Source organism: Argopecten irradians, chromosome 12 (genome assembly GCF_041381155.1).
Source record: "Argopecten irradians isolate NY chromosome 12, Ai_NY, whole genome shotgun sequence".
NCBI classification, from domain to species: domain Eukaryota; kingdom Metazoa; phylum Mollusca; class Bivalvia; order Pectinida; family Pectinidae; genus Argopecten; species Argopecten irradians.
Genome location: NC_091145.1, coordinates 19,271,355 through 19,297,230, shown reverse-complemented (window position 1 = coordinate 19,297,230; position 25,876 = coordinate 19,271,355). Strand labels below are relative to the sequence as shown.

General features: G+C 34.4%; 3 protein-coding genes and 1 long non-coding RNA gene across 5 annotated transcripts in view; 2 read left to right on the top strand and 2 right to left on the bottom strand.

The window, feature by feature from the left end:
* Window positions 1–1,239: 1,239 nt before the first annotated feature.
* Window positions 1,240–11,300, bottom strand: LOC138304985 (uncharacterized). Its single transcript, XM_069245403.1, has 9 exons — window positions 11,223–11,300; window positions 10,183–10,241; window positions 8,045–8,173; window positions 7,288–7,483; window positions 6,240–6,309; window positions 5,489–5,621; window positions 3,189–3,271; window positions 2,561–2,637; window positions 1,240–2,196 (listed from the first exon to the last, which is right to left on the bottom strand). The coding sequence occupies exons 2-9, from the start codon at window positions 10,203–10,205 to the stop codon at window positions 1,240–1,242; spliced, it is 1,668 nt and encodes a 555-aa protein (XP_069101504.1). The 5' UTR covers window positions 10,206–10,241; window positions 11,223–11,300.
* A 137-nt stretch (window positions 11,301–11,437) lies between these two features.
* Window positions 11,438–14,076, top strand: LOC138336725 (uncharacterized). Its single transcript, XR_011210451.1, has 3 exons — window positions 11,438–11,614; window positions 12,644–12,939; window positions 13,807–14,076. It is a non-coding gene; the product is annotated as an uncharacterized lncRNA (long non-coding RNA).
* A 2,905-nt stretch (window positions 14,077–16,981) lies between these two features.
* Window positions 16,982–25,876, top strand: part of LOC138335998 (phospholipid-transporting ATPase ABCA3-like) — a 29,533-nt gene continuing 20,638 nt past the window's right edge. Inside the window, exons 1-2 of one of the 2 annotated variants that reach the window (XM_069285246.1) lie at window positions 16,982–17,121; window positions 22,775–23,177. In XM_069285246.1, the coding sequence (XP_069141347.1) occupies window positions 22,877–23,177 (301 nt within the window). In that variant the 5' untranslated portion in view covers window positions 16,982–17,121; window positions 22,775–22,876. Of the gene's footprint in view, window positions 17,122–19,741; window positions 19,883–22,774; window positions 23,178–25,876 lie in introns of those variants that run through there. The other variant, XM_069285248.1, reaches the window with a different exon arrangement.
* On the bottom strand, window positions 17,809–18,294 carry LOC138304984 (uncharacterized). The gene has a single exon (XM_069245401.1). The coding sequence runs from the start codon at window positions 18,292–18,294 to the stop codon at window positions 17,809–17,811; it is 486 nt and encodes a 161-aa protein (XP_069101502.1).

The window sequence follows — 25,876 nt, the reverse complement described above, 5'->3', positions numbered from 1 at the left end:
ATTGTACGTCATGTATAATTAAATACTTGGGTATTGCTTCAGAAAATATGTACATGATACATAATAATACATCTTTTTAACACAACAACAAATATATATATATGTGACATAAATGCAATAGTTTGGAAGCATCTTTTGATACGTGTCTTATCAATAGTAGACTGAATAGTCTGAAAATCTCCTCCATAGCAAATAAATAATGTATTATATCAACTTTACAGATATCAAATGAAAATTAATAATTCAGAGGCATTATGTTATATGGAAATGTCAGATCTATGCAAAGAACAAAAATAATTTAAATGCCATTATTGGATATTGTTTGATTTTTATGAAATCTCATTAAAATGCAGACACAGCCAATAGATATCATGTGTCGCCATCTGATAAGATTTTGAAATGACCTATTTAATTATATAATGCATCACTTTCAGACTTTACAAATCGAATGTTAGGTAGTCACATTATCTAGTTATTGGCATTTCTTTCTTCACTTTATTTAGAATTGTTTTCTTCGCTTCATTAAGTATTGTGTAATAAAAAGGCCCTGCAGTAAACATTTTCCATTAGAATGTTAAAGGTTAAAGTTCTAAGGTTACAAAGGTCATCAGAACATGACATCTTGTAGATTGTTGTCATATCCACTATGTATATTTTGAAATTTTAGGGGTAATACTATAAGACAGTTTACTTTACTTGATATAGCAAAACATCCTCATCTTTATAGACAGCAATCATTTAAGATACATATCTACTTTATATTAGATATGTTTTGGTTAATTAATTTAAAGCTTGCTTGTGTAATACATTTCACCATCCTATATGTGTTTCATAAACTATAATATCTCCATCAATCAATTCCATTTCAGGCATATTTGCTATTACCTGTATTATGACCACTTATTGACTTTTGATTTAGAAAATCTATGTTTAAATTTGATTTTTTTCTGCATTGTATTTCATTCAATTCAAAAGCACGGAGAGATTCAGAGATCTCATGATACATATCAAAACAATCCAATGACAATTCACAATTAAGCTTAATAACAGAAACATTTCTCAATTAACTTGTTATTTAAAAAATTTGAGACATAAACAGTTTGCAGAATACATGAGTTTTACAGATAAATAAGGAAATGATTGCAAACTTACAAAAAAGATATGTATACATAAGACAACGTACTAGAAGGTTTTCACTATACTGAACACATATATATACCGATACAATATTACACTACGCTACCTATATCCTACGTTTTGGAAAGGACAGGTTGATGACGACGGTGACGACCCAAAGTCTTGTGGTTCTGGTTTAATGAACACAGGATTTTGCATATGATCAAAACCCTGCTGTAATTGTGCCGACTGACCTTGACCTTGACCTTGCATGCCAGGCCAACTGTGCATGGCGTTGGACATGGACACTCCTGTAGACTGGTAAGATCCTGGCACAGTCAGGTCGACATGCTGAGGTAGACTTTGTGATGGACCCTGGGATGAGAACATGTTTGTTTGGCCTTGACCTTGACTTGGTGGTAAAAACTGACCCTGACCTTGAGGGGCATTACAGTTCATTGGTGGAATGTAAGAACCCTGACTAGAAGGATATTGTGATGGGTGAGGTCCCTGTGACCCCTGTCCCCCAAACATTGATGCTCCCCCCACATGGGAGGAGGGATATGTTGTTGCTGGTAATGGCATCATTCCTTGCAGTCCATGAGGATTGGAGTTACCTCCCCCTGAAAATGCCATACTTGAAATTGGATATGAGGGACAGGGAAAACTGATAGCAGGCATTTGTTGATGAAACATGTTAGAACTTCCACCATAATCCTGCGAGTTATATGGAGTTTCTTGCTTGATACCCATAAAGTTCCCGGGATGATTCATACCGGGCGGACCTACAGCCCCATTCATTGGTTGGTTGTTAGTGAAGGGAGCAGGCACATTACCGTTACCAAGGTTAATCTTTGCCTTGTTGTCCTCATCTCCATAGCCTTCTGCCTTCAGTCGATCTTCTTTCTTTATGACCTTGAGCTCAAGGTCTGGGAAGCACACCTCTGAATCATCCAATTCTTTTAGATCTCCACGAAGATGGTCCCTCAGCTTTTTTAGAGCTGCGTAAAATGGTACTTTATCTACAGCTCTGGGAAGCTGTGAACAACGGGCACTTGACGAAGGCATCACATACACAACCTGAAAGCAATAGACTATTCTAGAATATGTTTTAGACACTCATGTACAGATATGCCCTATTTCTCATTCTATAATTTATAAAAGTAGTCCATAATTTTTGTTTGATCATAGAAACTTGAAAGATCAAAAACAAAATGAAAACGGTCATACATCTTTTTATAAAACATTTTTAATAATCTGGCATTCTTGGTACATATACAAAATCTGGAAATTTGTTAATATAGGTGGGAGTTGTTGTTTGATTTTTTATATGATTAAATACCATATTTGTGGTGAAATATAGTTTTCAATCAAATACATGTAGAGTAAATTGTCCATAGTACCATAACCTTACCAAGTGATTTCTCTAAATATAGTAACTTACCGTATCTGTGCCCTCCAATGGTTCTGGTTGTTTTCCTATAGCAAAATTCTTGTGTCCCAAAAATACTTCATAAATACCTGAAACAAAACTTTTAGTTTAAACTCAAGTCTGGAATAATTCTGGTTAGTGTATCCGTAGCTTGAGAATACTCAGATTAGATATCTTATCAACAACTTAATACTACAGGTATTTTGATATTGTATCACCTGGATATCATCTTGTTCAAACTAAACTTTAGGATCACCACATCAAATCAAGCTATTTCACTGATATGTATCAACATATTCAAATTCAAGAATGTCAATTTCCAGAATTATAAAATTTTCTTACTAATGAAATGGCTTACCAAGTAATAATCGATACCAGCGGAAATAAGCAGAAACTGTAAACTATCTTATTTTCACATGTAAATAATGTTTTCTTATTTCATTGGTTACAAATTAATAATCATGAAAATCAATTACTGTGGAAATATACGCAAGTACCTTAAAGGCAATGTGTTTAAATCTTGAAATCACCGTGGGGAATTTAAAGTAATTATTAGTCACATGAAAGTGTCCTCTCAATGTCATCAATTTTACATACAGTTAATCAAGATATAGAGTTAATTTTAAGACAATAAACTTACCCTTTCCGTTAAAGACAGCTATTTTTGGCTTGTATTTGTTAAGTTTCTCAGACAAACATTTGGCACCTTCTTTGATTTCTTTTCTGTTCAGAACCAAATCATAATACATAACATTAGTCATGTTTACTGCAGATTGAAATTAGCTGATCAAATCGTATTTATGGAAATAGGCTTAAGAAACATAAGTTCACCGGCCCTTAAGACCAGGTGAGCTGAAAACAAGGGGCCCAAGGGGCCTTAACCATTGAGACAAAATGAATAGGATTTTTTTCTTCTTCTCATAATGATGACTTTACAAATCTAAATTTTAAAATGTGCTTTCAAGATGCTGGTCCGTTTAATCTAAAGATGCTCCACCGCCAATAGAGCATAAATGATACTCATCATTGGGATAATAATTGGTATTTAATCGTGTACATTTATATCTGATTAACACAAAAAATAATACAAGAGGCCCATGGGCCTTAGCGGTCACCTGAATTCAGACACAGAATGAAACAAAGACATGCATATAAACACTATAAATATATATTGGCCCATCAGGCCCTTGAAGTCAGTCAGTGATTTTATAAATTTTTAATCTATGAAGATTATTTGGTTCCATCAAATCAGTGAATTCAGGAGAAAGATTTTTGAAATGTTATCCATTTTGACCCCTTTTGGCCCCACCCCTCTCGCCCCTGGGGGTCGGCCAGGACCAATATGGATATGATGTTAAATGCTATCTCAGGTTCTACCAGTTCCAGAATTTCAGAAGAAGATTTTTGAAGTTTTAGCCTATTTGACCGGTTTTGGGACCGCCCCTAAGGCCCCTGGGGATCAGTCATGGAAAATTTGGTAATAAGATTCAATGGCCATCACATAGAGATAATTCTGACTACAATTGACGAATTTCCTATTATAATGACTAAATAATGCTCAAAAATGTGTTTTCCATATAAAAACTTATATGTAGTAAACTTAACCCCCTCCCTAGGGGGAAACCTGAGACCCAAGGGTCATATAATTCACAATTTTCATAAAACACCTTAAGACCTGTCCATCTATGAAGAGTATTTGATTCTACCATTTCCAGTATTTAAGAAGAAGATTTTTAAAGTTTTAGCCTATTTGCCCCTTTCGGCCCCGCCCCTCTGCCCCGAGGGGGTTGACCAGGATATTAAAATGTTATCTCATGCTTATAATTCTAAACAAGTTTGACTCATTTCGTATTAAAATTGAGCAAAAAATGCTCATAAATGTGTTTTCACTATATAAACTATAGTAAACTTGACCCCTTCCCCAGGGGGAAACGTGAGACCCCAGGGTCATATAATTCACAATTTTGGTAAAGGACCTCAAGACCTTTTAATCTATGAAGAGTATGTGATTCTACCATTTCCAGAATTTCAGAAGAAGATTTTTGAAGATATAGCCTATTTGACCCCTTTTGACCCCGCCCCTAAGGCCCTTGGGGTTCAGTCATGGAAAATTGGTTAATATAGGATTCAATGGCAATCTCATACTGATAATTCTGACAATATTTGACTCATTTCCTATTACAAATGATCAAATAATACTCAAAAATGTGTTTTCCCTATATAAACTATAGTAAACTTAACCCCCTCCCCAGGGGGAAACCCGAGACCCCAGGGTCATATAATTCACAATTTTTGTAAATGACCTTATGACCTTTCTATCTATGAAGAGTATTTAATTCCATCACATCTGTGAGTGGAGAAGAAGATTTTTGAAATTATAGTCAATTTAACCTCTTTTGGCCCCTCCCATAGCTCCCTGGGGGGTGGGGACCGTATAATTCACAATTTTGATTGGCCTTATGCCTTAGAAGGTTTGTGCAAAATTTCATTGAAATTGCTTCAACAGTTTTTGAGAAGAAGTCGAAAATGTAAATTGTTTACGGACATACGACGCACGACGGACGACGCACGACGGACGACGACGGACAAAAGGCGATTAGAATAGGTCACTTGAGACTTCGTCTCAGGTGACCTAATAAAAATTAGTAATGTATTTTGCTTTCGGTGCATGCGCAAACAGTACTTCGTTCATTAGAGGACAGGGTGCCACGGATTTTTTTTGGAATGCAATTAATTATTTTTAACATCTTTATCTTAAAGTAAAATAAGAAGGTCAAACTTTTCAATGGTTGTAATGGTGTAAAGTAAGTAATTTTTTGTAACTGAAGAAAATACTTAATTGTCTGTTCCTGTTTTTGATAGTGAAAAAAAATCATTTGTCAGCGATGGAGCTTCTTTTAAGTTTGATCAGAAACGGTTTTTCAGATGCACATTACGAACCTGGTTAGATCAGCACTCCCTCTTGTTGTCCTGGCAACTATATTAGTAAACCCGATTCCATAATTTAACAGTTTGTTGTCATCATAAGCAGTGAGGGGCTCTGGGATGAGGCCTGATAGGTACATACATTTCCCTGGAAAATACAGCAGTCAACAATAACATCTACATTTAACATGTGCAATAGATTTTTAATACTGTTAATATTTACAACAAGTTCATGGTGATAACGTGGTACATTTTAGATTATTCATTCCTTTTCAAAGTTACTACAAGTTGTTTGTAATATTTTTATCAAAACCATAGTTGCAATAAATTAAAAGTTATTTGATTTGTTGGTCCAGTGTGATTTGTTATAACTTCTTTTACTGCACGTTAACTCATTCACCTCTGAAATTTCATAATGGACTGGTCTAGTCCTTGATTTAGAGGACTCCAATTGTATCTTCAGGGGTGAATATGTTCAGTTGATTTTCAATATGTGATATGATATAAGGTGTTTCTAGTATTTTACATACAGCTGTATATCATATTAAATCTATACAGAATAAACAGTCGAAACATCTACAGATAGCAAAACAACAAACAAAATAAAACAAATACTGTAATACATTTATGAAGATAGAGCTTAATCTTGTTTTAACACATTCATCCCTAAAGACACATTTGGACTCTTTCAAATCAAAGACAGGAACAGTTCAATATCAATTTTCAGGGGTGAAGGAGTTACATAAGAATTCAAACATAGACTTACAGAAATGATTCCCTGGTCCTGCGTAGTGATGCCCTATATAAGCTGCCATCAATCCTGGATTTATTCCAACCTAAAATTTGGTGAAGAAATGCAATGTTATGAATGAAAGAAATTCAGGATGTGTTATATTTATTGATCTGATCATCAAGGGATCAGATCAAAGGGAGGGAATCTCATGAATAATGAAAGGAAACCCTCCACCCATCATTTGAATAAAGGAAGAAATCACGTCCCCAAAATAATGTAAAGGGAAGCAACTCAGTTAATTTTTTTCCTCTTTTTACTTTCCAAAATTGATATGTGCGTTAAATGCTATACTAAATCAATCACTGCTAAAATAATGCAAATATTTTTAAGTGCATTTCAAAATTGACAATTTTTCCTGTTTGCTCAGTTTCATTATTCTGTTATAACTTTACCTGTTGTCCCCATTTGAAATAAGTTGTATTTTAGCTTCCATGGGCTATCTTAGGTGAAGCCAATAACTACTAGAAATTTTAGTTCAATAGTACAACACAAAATTTTATTTATAACCAATTAAATTCATTGTTTGATAAGTTTTATATTATTCTGTATCATGCTTTACACAGGGCGCTTAAAACAAAGAAAAAATGAAGGGGAGTTTAATAGCTATATACCGTATATATATATATATATATATATATAGGACCACATTTGGAATAACATTTCACAAAATTATTGCATAGAGAAAGTCATTAATCAATTTCTGAAGAAATTAAATAGAGAATCCACAGCTTTCATAGATTCTGTTTGCATTTAATTTGAAGAATGTAAAATTGTCGTCTCAAAAAGGGGGAGGGCCACTTATTAGATTAGTTTAACATCCAATTAACAGCCAAGGTCATTTAGGGAAGTGCCAGGTGTGTTGTCGGAGGAGAGCTGGAGTACCCGGAGAAAATTCACATACCAGCAGCAGTGCCTGGCAACTGTCCCACATGGGATTCAAACTCGCGACCTAGAGGTGGAGGGCTTATTAGGTCAAATATGGTAACTTAATTATAATCTTCATAGTGAATTATTATCTTACAATAACTATGTCCAGATCCTCGGCCAGGTGGTCTGGTAGTAGTCGTTTCATCACTTCCTCTTCTGGCATGCCCTTGAAGCGGTCATGTTTCTTCTTTTTGACAGGCATATGATCCGTAATCTTCTCCTGTTTGACTTTCTCCGTTTTCCTTTTCTTGGCTTTGGTAGATTTACCCTTCCCTGTAGTACTGGTAACGCTAAACACAAACATGGGTTGACAATTTTTTTATATTATTTTATCTTCTGAGACTGATTTTCACTACAAGTTCAATTGAACATTGCTGCCTGTATGCAATTAGTGCATCAACATAAATTTCATCAAGCTTACTAAATTGTTCCATTTTTTGGTACATTGAATGTTGTTTAATAAAGTTCCTCTTGAAGAAAATCTCGTTATCTATTTTAATCACTATTTATAAGTATTTAATCAACAAAATATCAAGCAAGAAGAGAGACAAGATTCACAATCATTCAAAGGGAGATAACTCATATAATTTTTTAATTAAATCACTTGTTAACTTCTCTGTATAATACTTTTTCATTCTTCAAAAACATATACCGGTATAGTTATGATGGTACAAGAGTTCTTAACAGAGTTTTATGTCAAACCGGATATGGTAATGTCAATGCAATTATTTCAGGGCAGAAGTCGGCGGTGAATCCGAGTAAAAATTCTAAAATAACAACAATAATAACATTCATTTATATTAAGCAAAACAAAATACCGCATGATAGCATTTTAATGCAATTCTGACTACCTTTCAAATTGATACACATCGTGTGGTTCAGGTTTAATATCTAACTGTGGCTCTGTCTTGATGTTGAAGCTATTGGCCAATCCCATAGCTGGGTGCTGTAACCCTGCATGGCTCATGGACCCCATAGGACTGAAATAATAAATGTCGCTCATTAACCAGTCTAAACAAATTATTCATTATTATACAGATGTTTATATAGTTTCATTTTATGGTACAGACTGTGGCACTCACAGCTGTATAAGTGTGACTGTCAGACAAGGAATAACATCATACAAATATACATTGCAGCATTGCAAAATTTAACACATTCATCCATGGAATTCAAATATGGACTGTTCCTGTCCTTGAACTAGAAGAGCCCAAATGTGTCTTCAGGGGTGAATGAGTTAGGAGGAAAATTGAACTTAAGCAATTCTTTCCTATGGATTATTTCAAGCTAGCAAATTTAAATATTGATGAAACTGATGGCGATTAATACTTTTTTATGGTCCCTAAGTTTTTTTGGGTTTTTTTTTCTGTTTGTTTTTTGAAATATTAGTAATAGTGATCAGCAAGAAATCCAGAAAGCAAATCATCAAAGTATATATTTTATATTCAATTACAATAAAGACGGTGCCATATATAATGTTCTATATAAATTATGCTGTCATGATCAGTTTCCAATTGTAATCAGCTAGTTATTTCAAATAAATATTTTACACATTGACATTATCTAGGTGAACACGTACAAGAGAAGACAAATATGATCTATAGATATTAATCTCTTAAATCACCAAAATAAAGTCACTAATATTAATTAGCAATCATACTAAATATAATAATGTTGTAATTTTCATATCACTGCATCGGCTTATATCTTTTTTATAATTCATTTTTTTCTTCATTTTCATGTGCAATATACTACATAATAACAAAATACTTTCATTCTTATTCATATTTAATATCACTATCACACTCATTCTCAAACATCTTACATCATCATCATCACAACCAACATTGTTCCATGATTTTCATCATCATCAGCAGCAGCAGCATCACAACCATAATCTATATCATCATCATCATATCAATATCATCTTCATCATCAATATCATCATAACCACCATCATCTTTATCATCATCAACATCATTATTATCATCATCATCTTCATCTTCACCATCTATCATCACATCATACTCTCATTTATCACCCTTCATACTCTCATCTTATATTAATCATTCAAGAACAATCACACTATTAAATATTCCGTCCACACATAAGAAGAAGAAGCATAGATATATTATACAAATATTTCATGGCCTACTGTGCTCTAGTTCATAATATTTAACCCGAGGTGGTGGTAATCAACAAATGTTATATTGCACGAGGCCAAAGGCCGAGTGCAATATAATATTTGTTGATTACCATCACCGAGGGGTAAATATTATGAACTAGAGCACAGTAACCCATGAAATATTTGTTTTATTACATAATCACAAGTTTTTCAGTTGAATATTATTATAAAATGAATACGACAATCACTTAACAAAATCATCAGCACCGTACCGTACGGAAAAGCTTCAAATCCTATTGAAGATTGACGTATAAACCACGTACGTCACGTTGTAACTCCGGTTTGGATGTCTTATTGTCTTCTTTAACAATATTAGACCTGCATGCAGCCTTTTGATCTAATACATTCGCCGTGTCCGTCCTCTACTCGATAAACGTCTACATGACGTGCTTGTTTCGAGATCTATAAAGCTAGCGCGAAATTGAACGTGAACCTTTGTGACGTCATAATAACGTAACTCACTGTTACACGCGATTCCTCTGAGGTTTTCTACAAAACTAGACAACAACAGCGAGGTGTTCCTAAAGCCGTGCAATATAACATCTCGAACCGTGCAATATAACGTTTCCATGGGAGCGTGCAATATAACTTCGAACCGTGCAATATAACAAGGTTTTATTGAACGGTCGGTGTAATAGTTGAAAATATTATATTTCTTCATATATAGATTGGTGTAAACAAATTATGTAATAAAATCATATATTCTTTTCTCTCATAAGCTTTAATTATATCTATTTAATGTTCGAACATTATTATATTATATTACATTATGTAGTCATATTAGTAATTACAATGTATACTTACAAATAAGATGGATTTTGCTCCATCCTTAAATTTCTTTTCAAACTAATCTGTTTTCCAAGCTAAAACGAAAATATGTATATACCATTAAAATTGTTGTATCACAAAGTGTAAAAGCTTTAAAAGTCTTCCAGTGAGTATCTACATGTAAGGAAGAAAATTTAGTCTGCTATAATAGTACAGCTTGACAAACAAATACACATATGCAATAGATTAAATAGTTTACTTTAGCTGTGATAGCTTAGCTCTAGATGATTGGACATGAATATGGTAGTCTCTTACTGTTAGAGTCTGTTACTGTTAGACGTATGAGTATTTGTTCTAATCCTACTGTAGAATAGACATGTACATAACATTTGTGATGAACGATCTCTAAGGAATATTCTTAATACTTATTATAGGGCATATATATGTATGAAATTAATGAGATTGAGATTAAATTCAAAGATCTATTACATAATCATTCAGTGTTGAAGTGGCATCACTTTTCCATTGGATTTATTTTTCAGCATGACTCTGAATGTGTCATAGTTGATCGTCAGACTGTAAGTCCACATACCCCCCAACCATTTGTAAACATATTGATTACGTCACTGAACATAACGACCCTATGCCGGACAAGGCAGCCTTAGGCAGTTAGCTAGTTCGGCCCATGAACTGACACACGGGACATATCATCGGTTATATTATCACACCACGGCAGATACGTATACGAACATGTGTAAAGTGTTGTTTAAATAAGAATAGAAACATTTTCAATAAAACTTTACTGTAGAACTAAAGGACGATAATGTGCGTCCAAACCTTGTCCTGAAGCCAGCCTTCTAACCCCTCCATTTTGAGCAATGGACCTGATATGATTCACAATGCCACATGTTGGAAGCCATGATAAATTATTCATTAATCATTCCAAATAAACGCAATCGCAATCAAATTTATCGTACCTTATTTGTCTAATCGTAATACATGCGATAATTCCAATAACTCACTGGTCGAGAATATACCACTGCAAAAAAATTTCAACGTAAACAGAACCATATTACCTGCAGGTGCTTGATGCTTTGTTGTCTGTGGAACCTTTCATTTCATTGGTCAGCTGAGTTCAAAGGTTGTCATATTAGCCAATCGCTGAACGGATATGATCTAAAAATATAATCGAGGGAGAAGTCATTATTTCGGAAATCAGTATCGATCGAATTTTTTATAGTACAAATAATTTGATTGGTCTATATTTTTACTTAGGCCAATAGAATAGTGTTTCTCATAAGCACATTCCATGTCAGAAGCATGAGATTCAAGGTTGTCACAAAAATATTAAACGCAATTCCAGGAGAGCGAACTTTTGGGATTTACCGAGTTCTACCTTTTATGTTCGTTGCAGGCGCAGTTTTAGAATATGTAATGATCCATTGGACTGCGGGCTCGACAAATTTTTGTAAGCATTAATCCAGATCCGACGATGTACCGATAGATAAATGTTAGCAGCTGCAGATCTACTGCTTATACAATTTAATTTACTAAGTTACAGTTGTGATCGGTGATTGATGACAATATTTAAACGAGCATTATTATAATAATTGATATTTGCCTCTTCTGGGTTGTGAGTTTGAATTAATTCCGTGTGGTCATTTGCCAGGTAATGACCGGTGATCGCTGGTTTTTCTCTGGTTATTCCGACTTTCACTCACCAACAAACCTGCACGTCAGAATTCCAGATATCAGAAATTAATAACTATTATCTGTGAAACTGGGAATACAATTTCCCATAATGAAAATTGTGAATAAAAAAGTTATGTGGTTTTGCCTAAAAACAGGTTTTATTGATATTTTAATACTGAAAAATATTATTAACTGTTCATGAATAAGTTAATGATGTTTATAACTTTTATTTTAATTAGGCCTTGTATAGTTGTCAGATTATACTTTTTCATGGTTTTGCAATTTGCAGTTGTTCACATAAAAAAAAAAATATGGAGAAGAACATGAATTTCTAATGACCTATCTCAACAATTGCAGAATTTATTCATATCACATCCGCATGATTCATACTCCAGTGGTGACTATCAACGTCATAATATTTGCCCCTGGAATATTTTATACCAAAACTGAAGGCAGTTCAGGTGACAAAAAACTGACCAATCACAGGCTTGCAGGGACTTTCATTGAATTCGAAGATTACAGTGTGACGCCCATCTTTAAAGCCACACAGTCGGCCATAGTGTACCCTTATGCAAGTCTTTTCATGTACATCAAAGGACCAGACAATATTCTCATCAGTAGTCGCAAACATATCAGAACCTTCAGTTTAATTGCTATAAAATTTTCAAGGGGTGGATATTAAAACAGTGATGGCAATCCTTGGAGTATCAAGGTACATATCAATGTACAATCACTGATGAATTGATAACCATTAAATAGAAAAGTGTATTGCTTTTTATTGAAGGTTGTTTTTATTGTTTTGCAGATAAAACATACAGAAAAACTCAAGCCAAAAAACAAGCCATCTCTGAATTAATCCGATACCGAGAGATTACACTGGACTTCCTCATGGACAGACAGAAACCAGAATGAGATGATCTGTTGAGCAGTAGTCTTTTTTTTCTTCTCTCTTTTTTTTTGAGAATTCAAAAGGAGATAGGAACAAGGATGCCTGCTGGCGTTTCTATGTCCCAGTATTTAAAAGCACTGGCCGCATTTGTAACAACTCCAATGGCTGGTTCAGTAATGGTGTTCCATTATTACAAGCCGAAAGTATTTGAAGTAAGTAAAATTTTGAATCATCATCCATATGCGTGTCTTATAAATCTTATAATTATATAAGTCACATTGATTTATAAGGCAAACAAAAAAATATGTCTGTTGAGGGTTAACCGACTGGCCCTAATTTTTTACCCCGACCCTAATTTTTTTTTTCAATTTTGCAAAAAAAAACATTAAAGCCAGGATTTTGATCTCAGACTCTGGTTCAGCTAGGCCATTACATTAGAGTGAAAGACTTTAAAAAAAAAAAAAAAGTCCTGACCTACTGACCCTATTATTTTGCCCATGTAACCCTAAACAGACATTTTTTTTTGGCCCTGTATATTTATCACATTTCACTATGTTTGAAATTGTTTCAATTTGAAATCAAACTTGTTTGTTAAAAAAAAACACCAGTATTATAAAAAAAAAAATTATATCCTGGTTCATATCTGGACATTGTAAAAATACTGAGGTACATGTAGGAATGTTAATGCTATATTTGTTCTGTTATCTGTATTTTTTTTTAAATATTTTATTTACCAGACAATTTTTCAACAAAAACTACATTTGCCACATATACATACATATACATGGAAATTACTCGAATTTCCTTCCATTCTGGCATTTTCCTCTCTCATACACTAGAAATTACAAATATTATCATTAATGAGAAGGGGGCACGGGAAAGAAAAGAAAAAGAAAGAAGAATGAGAAAAGAGGGAAGGAGGTAAATGGGGATTGTACTGTTACCTAATAACTTAAATAGGTTACTTTTGTAACTGAAGAAAAGTAAAATTTGTCCGCTCCTGTTTTTGAGAGAAAAAATACCATTGTTAGTGGTGGAGCATTTTGAAACATTGTGTTTAAAATAGTGTTCTTTTTCAGGGATTTGAGGAACAAGTCGAAGAAGAAAAAGACAAGATAAGAAAAGAGTTTGAGAAATATTGTGAAAGGAAATTAGCTGAACAGAAACATGAAGAGAAAGTTAGCTGAAAGGATCCAGGAGTGCATTGTATACCTATTTCGTGATTTTCAATGAACAGGTTTAAAAGTTTAAACCAGAGAGAATTGTGTATGGATGGCAGTAAATGTTTGTGTCGCGCATTGTTATTTACATTTCACTTTGATTAAAATATTTTCCATGAATTAAAAAAATATATGTAGTTATATTTTATACAGGAGTTGTTCCCCCTGACACACTGCTTAGGCCTTCTGCGATCTAAACTGTATGGACCCAACAGAGTGCCCATAGACCATTTTTTTACGTTTTAGGTGTCTAGGAAAAAATTGGTAAAAATCATACTCTAGTTACATGTCATTATACGTAAAGGGTGGAAAGTTCCCCGACACAAAACTTCTACCCATCTATCTTTATAAATATAGGCCTAGCGAAAAAAATATTATACAATGGTCAAAATTACCCATATGTGATCGTAGTTACCCAGATATGGTGGTCGAAGATAACCTAGCAGTGGTCGATGTTCCACCTGATAGGCGAACATGTTTTATATCGTTAAATTGACGTCTATTTTTGAGACGCTCAACTCAGTAAGTAGTTGTGCATGTACAGGAAAGGGAGGTTACTCTTACATGATCGACAACAAGATCAGGAACGATAATCAGAATTGCAGGCTGAGCGGTGGAACCAAAGGTGGTCGAAATTAGACCATCTTACCCTACTACCGTTGGGAAGAGCGATAATTTTCCTTTCAAAGTCATCCTACACATCGTATGATAATGACACCGGAACTAGCTATTCCCGTCTTTGCATATTACAGAGTTAGCTCCCTTGCGGGTAGGTATTGATTGTTACGTCATTATTTTGTGAGCGCAATTCAAGTCGTTTTCTCCGAAACGTATGACGTTACGCTCTTAAACACATGACGTCACAATCAATAGCTACCCGCAAGTGCAGATAACTCTGTAATATGCAAATTCGGAATACATGTAGGTACCCCCTGAAGCGAGAGTGAGAAAATAAGGATTTGAACAGCGCTAAGACTGTCTCTTGTCTGCATTTTAAAATGTTTTTGGATACTGACGTTTGGTACACGGGTTTTCGAATATATCAGCCACACAATAATATACAGTGTAATATGACTGAAGGCAAGGCCTTAAAGGGCGCAGCCAGATGTTTTAATATGAATCATGCACGGCATAGGAAGAGCGAAGCTCTACTTGTTTATTTTATTTTCTATTTCATGTAGAAGACATAATTTAGAAATAAAAGGACGCACTTTAAACTATAGAAGTATATGATGTAATAATTGTCTAGCATAAACTCAAAGAAATGAAAAGATTCGGATTTCCCTGTGTCCATGCGAATCCTATTATTTCGCGCCATTTGTTTACGTTATGTGACGTCATGATTTCTTGTGCTCATCTTCGCTTCGTGGATATTTTTACTGCTTTCAATAGAACGCTTGCAAATAAAGAGCAAAAAGCACTGATCATAAACTTCTGCCGGATGAAGATTAGTATGTTCGTCGGATCATTAAAGCTTGATAATGAGATGACTTCAAAGCATCGCATCACGCTGATTGGATTTTTTACAGTGGGTAAAACAATGGCGGCCGCAAACTGAAGCTGTCAATGTGTTTGATTGAATTTGAAAAGATTGTTTATTGTTATATTTTCGTGTATGTGTTACCTTAGAAGTGCTTCGCACTTCGTGCCCTGGCACGAAGGGCTGCGCCCTTATTAATTATTTAAACAATAATTGGTGTTCAATCGTGTATATGTATGTCTAATTAACACAGAAAATGATATTCTTTTTTTATTTTGTCTTTGGTGCATGCGCAATAAGTAATATTCATTCCATATAGGATATAGTGCCACAGAATTTTTTCGGGATGCAATTAATTAATTTTCATATATTTAACTTGAAATAAATTTAGAAGCTCAAGCTTTTTTATGGTGGTAATGGTGTAAAGTACGTAATTTTTGTTTCTGAAGAAAAATACTAAATCGTCTGCTCCTGTTTTTGGTAGTGAAAAAATACCATTTGTCGGCGATGGAACATCTTTAAAGTATTATTATTATTGTCTAAAAATAATAAAAAAAAATGTTTAATTACTCCTGTTATGCATTTGCATTAGTTAAATATATATTTACCGGGGAGAGCAGTACCGGAGCAACGCACAACCTCACCATATGTATGAAAAAATGGCGGCCGCAAACTGAAGCTGTCAGTGTGTAGGATGGAATTTTGAAGATTGTGTTTTTTTCTTATATTTTCGTGAATCTGTTGCCTTAGAAGTGCTTCGCACTTGGTGCCCGAAGGGCTGCGCCCTTATAAATGGTTTTCGAGAAGTATTGAAAAAAAAAAAAAAAAAAAAAAACGACAGATGTAAACATGCCACCACACCATGGAGGTACCGATGTAAATCGCCTGTCGTTAGAAATCTTTCCAGGTTATGTTACACTTGTGACATAAATAAAAAAAACATTTATCTAGGATATCATGTGATAAAATGTGTTGAGAATCGACAAATCAAAAGTTTCTAGCGCAAATTTAGTTAAAAAGTAGTTCACGAAAAAAAAGAACAATCACAGCCCTAGCGATATTTCCTTTGATGTAAGTGTGTTGATTTGAAGTTTGGCGCCGATCTGCCTGTAATCTTCAAATGAACTCTGCAGACAAGTGGTGGATATAACGACAATGAAAATAACCCCTTGACTTTTGAGGATGCTCCTGATAGAAGAGTATAAGCTATATAGTTTTTATATATTTTGATCTACCTTACCGAGTGTTTATAAGCTAACGTTAGAATAACAAATATTAATCTAAATGGATTTTAGTTTTTAATTAGTTAGTTTAACTAATTAGTTTCACGCTGTTTGAAAATTACGTCGTATCTAAAAAAAAACCATGACGATAATCTAATATCTCAAATAGAGGTCATCAAAATAACAAAATAATCCTCTCCATCACAAACAAGGCTCTGGAATACGCAAAATTCTGCGCATTGTACCAATATTTAGTGCACATGCACTAGCTTTTTGTCTATTTGGTTTCATGACGTCACATTATTGTGGATTTGACGTCACTAAAACGGGGAACTTGGATTGCAGTTGTGAAGGTGATGTACAATGAAGATGGTCCGGGACTGGAGTGAAAGTATGGCCGCTTGCAGTCCGTCTTACATCAAATGCCCATGCATATTTTCACTTGCAACGCACTGGAAAAACTACCTGCAGGTAAATAACGCCATAATAAGTTTTGTTTAAAGGATCAACTCTGCTGAGAAATCAGAATTTTCCTATGATTACTGTAACTTTTTTTTTCTCTTTTCTATCAGTAGACCTACAGTACATCATGTAGATCTTATACAATGCGGCACATGATCTTGCGCACCTAAGAGTTTCATAGCCGATAAATATTTAGCTATTGTTATATAATGGTGACAGCAAGGAACAAACTTTTTTTTTCAGAACCTTCCAAATTTTTTTTTTAAAGTTTACCGAAAATAAACGAAAAACATTGACCTTACCCCGTGATGAAATGGGAAGTAAACACTGCACATGATCTTGCGCAGTACACCACAATCCAATTTTAATTAGTTTGCTATTTTTAAAAGATTGTCAAATAAAAAAATGTTGGAGACTTTTTAAATCAGACGACACTTGCGCAGTACACCACAATCCAATTTTAATTAGTTTGCTATTTTTTAAAAATGTCAAATAAAAAAATGTTGGAGACTTTTTAAAAATCAGACGACACTTTCCGCCATCGCCATTCTTCCACTATCTTTGATTGATTTTAATTGAAGTTAATGGACATAGGCTAGAAGCCTCTATGTCCATATCATAAAACATCAACATATACATTACAATTACATTTATGTCAATGGTACAGGTATTTGTTAGCTCATATATATACATATATCAATAATTATTATAAATGTTGTCCTTTAAGTGGTTATCTAAGAGGATTTCGAAGTCTTTTGTTGTTTCAGCGTTCACGACTATTTCTGGTAAATTGTTCCAACTATCCACTACTCTGAAGGTAAACGAATTTCTCCTCAGTTCAGTACAGCAACGTTGTTTATACAACTTCAATTTATGCCCACGAGTTCTTTCGTTTTTATCAAACACAAACAGCTCGGAAGTGACTTTTTCATCAAACTTTTTCTTTACTATTTTGAAAACGTTTATTAGATCACCTCGAAACCTCCGATGTTTAATTGTTGGTAATTTCAGTTTAGCTAAGCGCTCTTCGTATGTGAGATCCTTAAGTCCGGGTAGAAGTTTTGTAGCTCTTCTTTGTACATTCTCCAGCGTCTGAATATCCATAAGTTTGTATGGGCTCCATGCACTGGCCGCATACTCGAGATGCGGTCTCACGAGCGCCTTGAATAATTGCTTGAACATCGGTTCATCCAAAAAGGTGAATGCTCTTCTTATGATTCCGAGTACAGAATTAGCTTTGTTTATTGAATTTTGGATGTGAGTTCGGAAGTCCAAATTAGTGTCCACAGTGACTCCTAAATCTTTCTCGTTGGTGATTTTCTCCAGAACCACGTCCCCCAGTTTGGTTTGCGAGTCGATATGTTCTATTGTTAGGTGATCCCTTGACCTGAAGTACCTTACATTTGTTCGGATGAAACTTTAGTAGCCAATCATCTGACCATTTTTGGAGATTATTTAAATCTTTTTGCAAGATTTCCTGATCCTCGTCCGTGTTCATCTTCCGGTATAATTTTGTATCGTCAGCGAATAGAGGACACGATGATGTGACATTCTCCGGCATGTCATTAATATAAATAACAAATAATATAGGACCTAAAACACTGCCTTGGGGAATTCCGCTTAGAACAGTCTGTAATTTTGATGTGGTTCCGTTCACAACCACTTTTTGATGTCTATCGTTTAGGAAATTTTCTATCCATTTAACAGTTCTCATGCCGATTCCATATTTGTACAATTTGTGTATCAGCCGACGATGAGGGACTTTATCGAAGGCTTTCATGAAGTCCATGTAAATAACATCGATTTCTCCTCCTGAATCCAACATACGTATCGCCCCATTGGAAATTGTACCACGGCGCGTCTGCATCTTAGACTAAAAACTGAGATTGTATTAGAATATACATTGCCATTCTATACTTTTTATGTATGAAAAAGTTCGTTTCTTTATCAAAATTAGCTGAAATTAATGCACAAGATCATGTACATTTCCTGTATATATTTCTAATAGGCCTACTGAGTAGTGGTTGACGGAGTTCCTCTTTGACTCAGTTGGTAGAGCCGTTGGTTTTAACTCCGGAGACACTGGCTCGATTCTAGGTTCGGGCACTCGATAAGAAGTTACATTTCATGATTTCCCCCTGTTATACTACATTGACGCCCAAGTCAACTAAATAACCAATAGACGTTTGTTTGAGAGTCTCGTGTTGAGATTTAGGAAATCTCAAGAAAAAGGGAGGAGTTGTTTAAAAGGAACGGGTCGGCATAGGCTATACAAAGTGTTACTCTTTTGATAGATTTTATACTACTTGCATTTTTGTTTTTGTCAAGTTTCAAACAATTCCTTACTTTTCGGCTAAAATGCCTTTCTTTACTGGATCACTATTATAATTATATAATCCGTCATTGCATGTGGTCCGCAGTCACGTGGAAATATATCTATAGGGAAGACATTACAAATCTCCGTGTTGTATATTATTTCAAAATTTCATTATGACGTGGTTGTGTATTAGATAGATTTAGCACGCCTTAAACGAAAATATTTGCCTGTCATATACCCTACCCGTCTGCGCAGTCTCACTAGTACTGTGATCACGGTGTTAGCTAAGGTGCGACCTTTATCTAAACCCATGTGATAGGTCACGTGATCTTGACCAGTCGCATTTCTGACTGCAGATAAGGCTGTATCATACGTTATATTAGTTTGACACATATAATCAGCCGACATGTGTGCACAGCTTATAAACACAGCGTTCGTGGATGAGCTATTAAGGTAACCCATTTACTTATTTTTTGATAAATATTATTCAATTTTAAGTAGAATTTTGTTTGTACTTAGAAAAGCATGATTGTGTTTATTTCGCAGCCATACAAAATTATGTTCTATCGTATTCATTCGATGTTGTGAATGGAATGGTTCAGCTACACATGTGCTGATTGAGGTAGCACATATTTCGATCATATCTTGAACAAAGAACCTTTTTGATGCCAAAGTAAAATCCAGCAAGCGGAAAGCCAATTAAGTTAACACGGTAAGTAAGGATCTTCCAAATAAAGCCGTATTATATACTGTCTGAATGAATCATAATTTAAAGAAGCTGAAGACAGTTATTGTATTTATTGAATTACACTGTATTTCATTTCGCACACCCCGCTATTTAATCATGTTTTTTTTATCCATTTTGTTTTGGGGGTTGATTGAAGAAGCCATCATACATCTCTTAGAGTAATGTACCAAAGTTCAGAACTGTGAAGTTGTAATAAACAATATGTATGTTATTTACAGGCAACACAAATGTTCAGTAACGCTAAATTGTTGCCCATGATCCCGATTATCTACTAAAACGCCACCACATATTGTAGACAGCTGTTCTCTGATATCTGTCATGCTTTTCACAATGAAAACCTGAATTAATTTCATCTATACATGTGTTAAACACGATTCCCAGTACGAATGTACTAATAAATTATAACTGCAATTGTAAAACCTGTTAAGTTATACACGTGTATCCCTCTCACCAGAAGTGATATAGGAAACGATCGTTTATGATGGCAATAAATGAATCATGTTGTACGGATTCTAGTGAATAAGCATATATCGACGTGACTACTTTGTATGACGTGGTCTGTAGCTGAGGAACAATGCATGAGTATATTATTTAATAATGAAAACATGGAATAACTATAGTTACCTATCACATTCCCACGTGACGTCATTGTGTGTTCAGCAACAGGTAAGATTCCATGGTGATACTTGGTAGTGTCAAAGAAGTTATTATGTTGTTGTGATGATATTGTTAAACATTATTGATGACGAAAGCAATTTGGTTGGTCAGTATGGATACAGGGATCATGAGACACTGTAGATGGCGTTTCAAAGAGAGTCTGTGTAATGATCGAGGACAGGTCGAAGATTGATGAAAACGTTGGGTGTGGTCCAAAAAGTGAAAAAGACTGTATGTGTGTTGGTATCAAAGAATTACGAAGACTTTGTCTGTATGTTTCCGTCAATAAAAGATGAACGTGCCTGCTTTATTGGACGCTCAATGAATATTAAATACTTTGGCCGTATGTTTGGATCCAGAAATGATGAAGATATTTGGTGTTGGAGAGTTAGGAAATGGAATTTTTGTTGTGTTGGTGAGTCAATAAACGAACACATCAAATAAGTGTGTGTTTCGATCAAGAAATGATGAAGGTATTTGGTGTAACGGACAGTCATGGACTGATGAACATTTTCGCTATATTGGTGATTCAAAGTATGATGAAGTATTTGGTTTGTGTACAAATCCAGGAATGATGAAGTATTTGGTTTGTGTATAGATCCTGGAATGATGAGGAATTCGATTTGAGTGTGTATTCAGGAATGATTAAGTCTTTGATTTTGTGTATAGATTCAAAAATGATGAATTCTTTGGTTTGTGTGCAAATTCAGGAATGATGTTGACTTTTGTTTATGTATGGTTATTGGAATAAAGGTTTTTGGTTTTGTGTAAGGTGTAAAACGTGATGCATTATAAAAAAGTTTGATGCTTCCATCGACATTTAAAAAAACTTTTTCGATCATGTTTTATATCCGTGTTACAACATTTCATCCATGATAAAAGCTATCAAACAATTCAGGTAATTGACAATTTCTTTTTTAACGCACCGCAGCCTAAAACTTACCACGACAAAGAATGTTCTTAGAATCGGCATTACTGTACACCTCTTCAGGTGTTGTTATGGTGATTAGTAAAAATCGATACAAAACACTAAACAGCGTTTGGTTGATCCAGCATACAGACCACCCGGCTGTATTACCTGTCATGACGATCATATATATCTGATTATCACATCTATAAATAAACACACGTGTGTATAAGATAATACATGCACATATATTCGTTAGGAATCTGATAGTCACTGATATCGGTAGGTATGATGTGGCGAGGACATGTGTATTCCATGGTTTATAGGTCAGTAAGTAAGTCTTTCCTTGTTTTATTAAAATAATCAAATTATTGAAATATCCTTTGAGTTCGTTAATACCTGCATTCTAATTAATACATTTTGTCTTCTTTGTAAACAAGCCTAATTTTGACAAGCTGATTCTTTTTCAGAAAAATAAGAGTTTCGAGGGATGAAAGAAAACATGAAAGATTGATACTGGTTATTCACAATGGAGAAAATTAGTTCTTATTAATTGATGTACCCCTAAATGCTTAAATTATCAAGTTCATCTCGAGAGCTTCATATCTTTTCTGGTAGTGTTGAAGCGAAGGCTTTGTTTGCACGGCTGGCATAGATTGATTTAGAGCGTCTTCATTCTAAACAAAATGGCTGCTTAAATATGTTTTCGTTCTGTATGCAGTTTTCTAAACACGGGTATATATTCATAATGGAAGCAGATTTCATACCATTTCTAGTTTCTCTTAGGATGTCAAAAACTTGATCTGAGCAGTTATTTCTCTTTCAGATGAGTATGATGATTTGATGAGAGTTAGTATTGTTTTTATTCTAGAAAAGGCAGACGACTCGATCACTGTGAAAATATCTGCACTCTAAATGAAGCCGATTATTGAAATTGACACCTGTTGAATACCTTGTACAACCGCTGTCACCTTATGGTATTCCAATCGATATATTTACTATTATTGAAACATAGATGGTATTTGTGTTTCAGATGATGATGCGGGTTTAGATAAACAGCCGACGGTGTACTGTTCTGAAAATTCAATCCAGACCTACAACTTCTCTTCTTCATTAAGACAAAAACAATTTCAATATGGGAAATGCACGACAGTTTCTACTGCTCACATGGAAAAATTGGACAATACAGAAGCGGAAAAAAGCAGTGACGGTCTTTGAAATTCTCCTTCCCGTGGGATTCGCCGCCTTACTAGTCGTGATACGTTCTATCGTAAAAGTAGATGATATAAACACCAATACAATATGGCCATCGTTTCCTGTGGCGGGAAACGCCACCGACTTCACGCCCAAAAAGGAAATACTCTTCTCACCAAACCAGTCTGCTATCATAGATCTGATGGGAAATGTTTCGCAACTAGTTGGACAAAACTTTACAGGTACAGTAAAACCTGCCTAGTTACCACTCTGTATAAACACTACTTGTCTGGTAAAAACAGTTCTTTATGTCCCAAATGTCACATCGCAACATGATTTTACCTATGTAAAAGGACCATTCTGTTATAAGAAATATTTCTCTTTGTCCCTTAAGCATTCTGTTTTATTAAAGACGTGTTTAACTGCATATATATAGATGTAATGATTTTAATTGTAAGTATTTGTCTGGTATTTGTCTGGTATTTGGGGGAGTTTATCAGAAAGTAATTGTGATTCATATCGACTGTTCCTGGCAATAATTCAATCTTGCTTATATACATAAAGAACATTTTCACGGGCTTGCAAATTACTTTACCATTTCATAGCGTAAAAAGACGTTGGCGTTCGAACGTCACTAGTAGCTCACTATTTGGTATACCAAGCAGTATCGATTTTGTAAAGATTATAATCCCCGAAGAAATATAATTTCGCGCTAACCATGTAAATTTATCCATCCATACACTTACATTAATCTGACTTACTTTCGGTTTATTTTCAATACACTAAAATTTTCCTGATGTATCTACATAAAATGTTCAAGCTGTTCCTTTGATAAAAGGTACCACAACTTCTTTTGTATTGAAGTTGTGGTACCAGCATTGTATAAGTTAAATAAACGACAATGACAGTGATGATTAATAGAAATATTTCAATTTTATCAATTATATTAAAGGATATTGGGTCCCTTGCAAAGCCTATATAGGAATTTACCGAAAGCTGGTAGTCAATATCAAAATACTTTCTATTCACCTTATTTCTCTTTACGAGCGTATTCTCGTTATGCCTTTTCCATGTCAACAACTTTTTAAAAAGTACGGAAAAATCAACGCATGAATGTTGTGGACACATTAACGGTTAATAGTGTATGTCACCAATTTGACATGATATTCTCTTATCGATTTAGAATAGAATTTGTAGTACCTTCTGAGGTGAACCCAGGTCATACTAACCCAACGAACGAAGTTTTAAGTTGTCAGGCTTGTAGACAGCTTTAGAAATTGTACTCTGGCGGTTATGACCTACCGAGGCTCACCTTAGAAGATATAAAGATTACATTTTACATATTCGCTATCGAATACATTTGTTGATATGTATTACATACATATTACACATTCTCCTACGTAATCGGTACCTTCTTAATACAGAGGTTGATTTAATGATATCTAACTGTGCCGCCTTTAACTTGTTCTATGTATGCAGACTTTTGAATCGATCAGATGTAGTTTCGTTGGCATGGATGTTTTAAGATCTTCGCCCAATAAAAATCTATCACGCATTGGTCATACATGTATAATAAATACAGTTATCAGAGTCTCGCACGTAATTTGACCATGTTCATAAAATGCCTATTGTCATCACATTGGTTGTATATGTCGCAAATGATGACGTTTAATGCACGTTTCCATAGCAACCAAGAACATAATCTATGGTTATCGTAATCGTTTATTCGGAAAAAAGATATGCTCGCAAATTATGATTCGAAAGTTAGATGGGATTGACAATTACGGCCGTCTTTTTAGTAAATTACATTTTTAGCAGTAATTATGTTGGCTTACATGTCCAAGAAACCTGCTTGAATATACCAGGTTTTACAAAGTTATTCTTCAGTTTTTATTTATTCAAGTTTATTGAAGTTTATATTATTCAAGATATGATGACTTTTATTCTGTGATTTGAATATAACAATCTAGAGGAAATACTATTTGTATTTGGTCTTGTGTTAACATAACATTGAACTAAACCGTAATGATATTTTTTGTAATTATTTATTACAATTATGGGAACACTTTCTATCTATCCCTTCCCTCTGTGATGGTACAAAGAATGACTAAAGTTTATATAAGTCAATTTCTAGTCATAATCAGGCAGCGAAGTTCTTGTTCATACAAAATCATATAAGTAAAATATATAAGATGTGTGTTTGTTTAATTTGTCAATTTACTTTATCATACAATAAAGAACAGATGAATCAGTTTATTTCCTGTCTGTGTAGGAAAATTCTTCCTTATTCATATGTTTACACAAACAAAAAATCATTTTTTTATAGAAAATACGACTGAATATTTTCATGAACCTGTCTGTATCCGGGAAATTCTTCCTTATTCACATGTTTAAGCAAACAAAAATCATTTTTACGAAACGTGTAATTGTATATCCTCGTGAGCACGTGCGGTTTACGTCATGCCTTGTTGTTGGACATCTAGTCCCACGAGTGGTCGGGTGCATGTTTACCTACATCGAAATGTATACACTGTTATCTTGCACAGGTTGTAAAACTTACACAACTACTAGGCACATGTCTCTAGCGTTTGCAACACGTGAACAAACTATGAAACTTACAAATGTCACATGATTTATTGATTTCACCTCACCCGTATTTATATGACTTTTTAACATGTGAACAATTTCGTTTCGCAACAATAACTCTTATGCTAGGAAATAACAGAAAACGTTTTGACATCCGCCTCAAGTGCAGTCAATGTTAACTAAACTGAAAAATATAACTGTTTACTTTAATTGTGTTTTTCTTGTAGTTTCTATTCTTAACTGTAAATCATATGACCGTGTTTGTCATATGTTTGTCATGATAAAGGACGGACTACTTTGAACATTCGACATTATATTTTGTGTATAAGGATAAGATTACTTCTTTTCCCCATAT

Bases quoted from the DNA above. Each gene is read 5' to 3' on its own strand.
- LOC138304985 (XM_069245403.1), bottom strand. From the start codon at position 10,205: ATGGAGCAAAATCCATCTTATTT. The intron at 8,174-10,182 runs GTAAGTATACAT...TTATTATTTCAG, and splicing joins GAGCAAAATCCATCTTATTT to TCCTATGGGGTCCATGAGCC. The intron at 7,484-8,044 runs GTAGTCAGAATT...GTTTGTGTTTAG, and splicing joins GATGTGTATCAATTTGAAAG to CGTTACCAGTACTACAGGGA.
- LOC138304984 (XM_069245401.1), bottom strand. From the start codon at position 18,294: ATGTTCAAGCAATTATTCAAGGCGCTCGTGAGACCGCATCTCGAGTAT.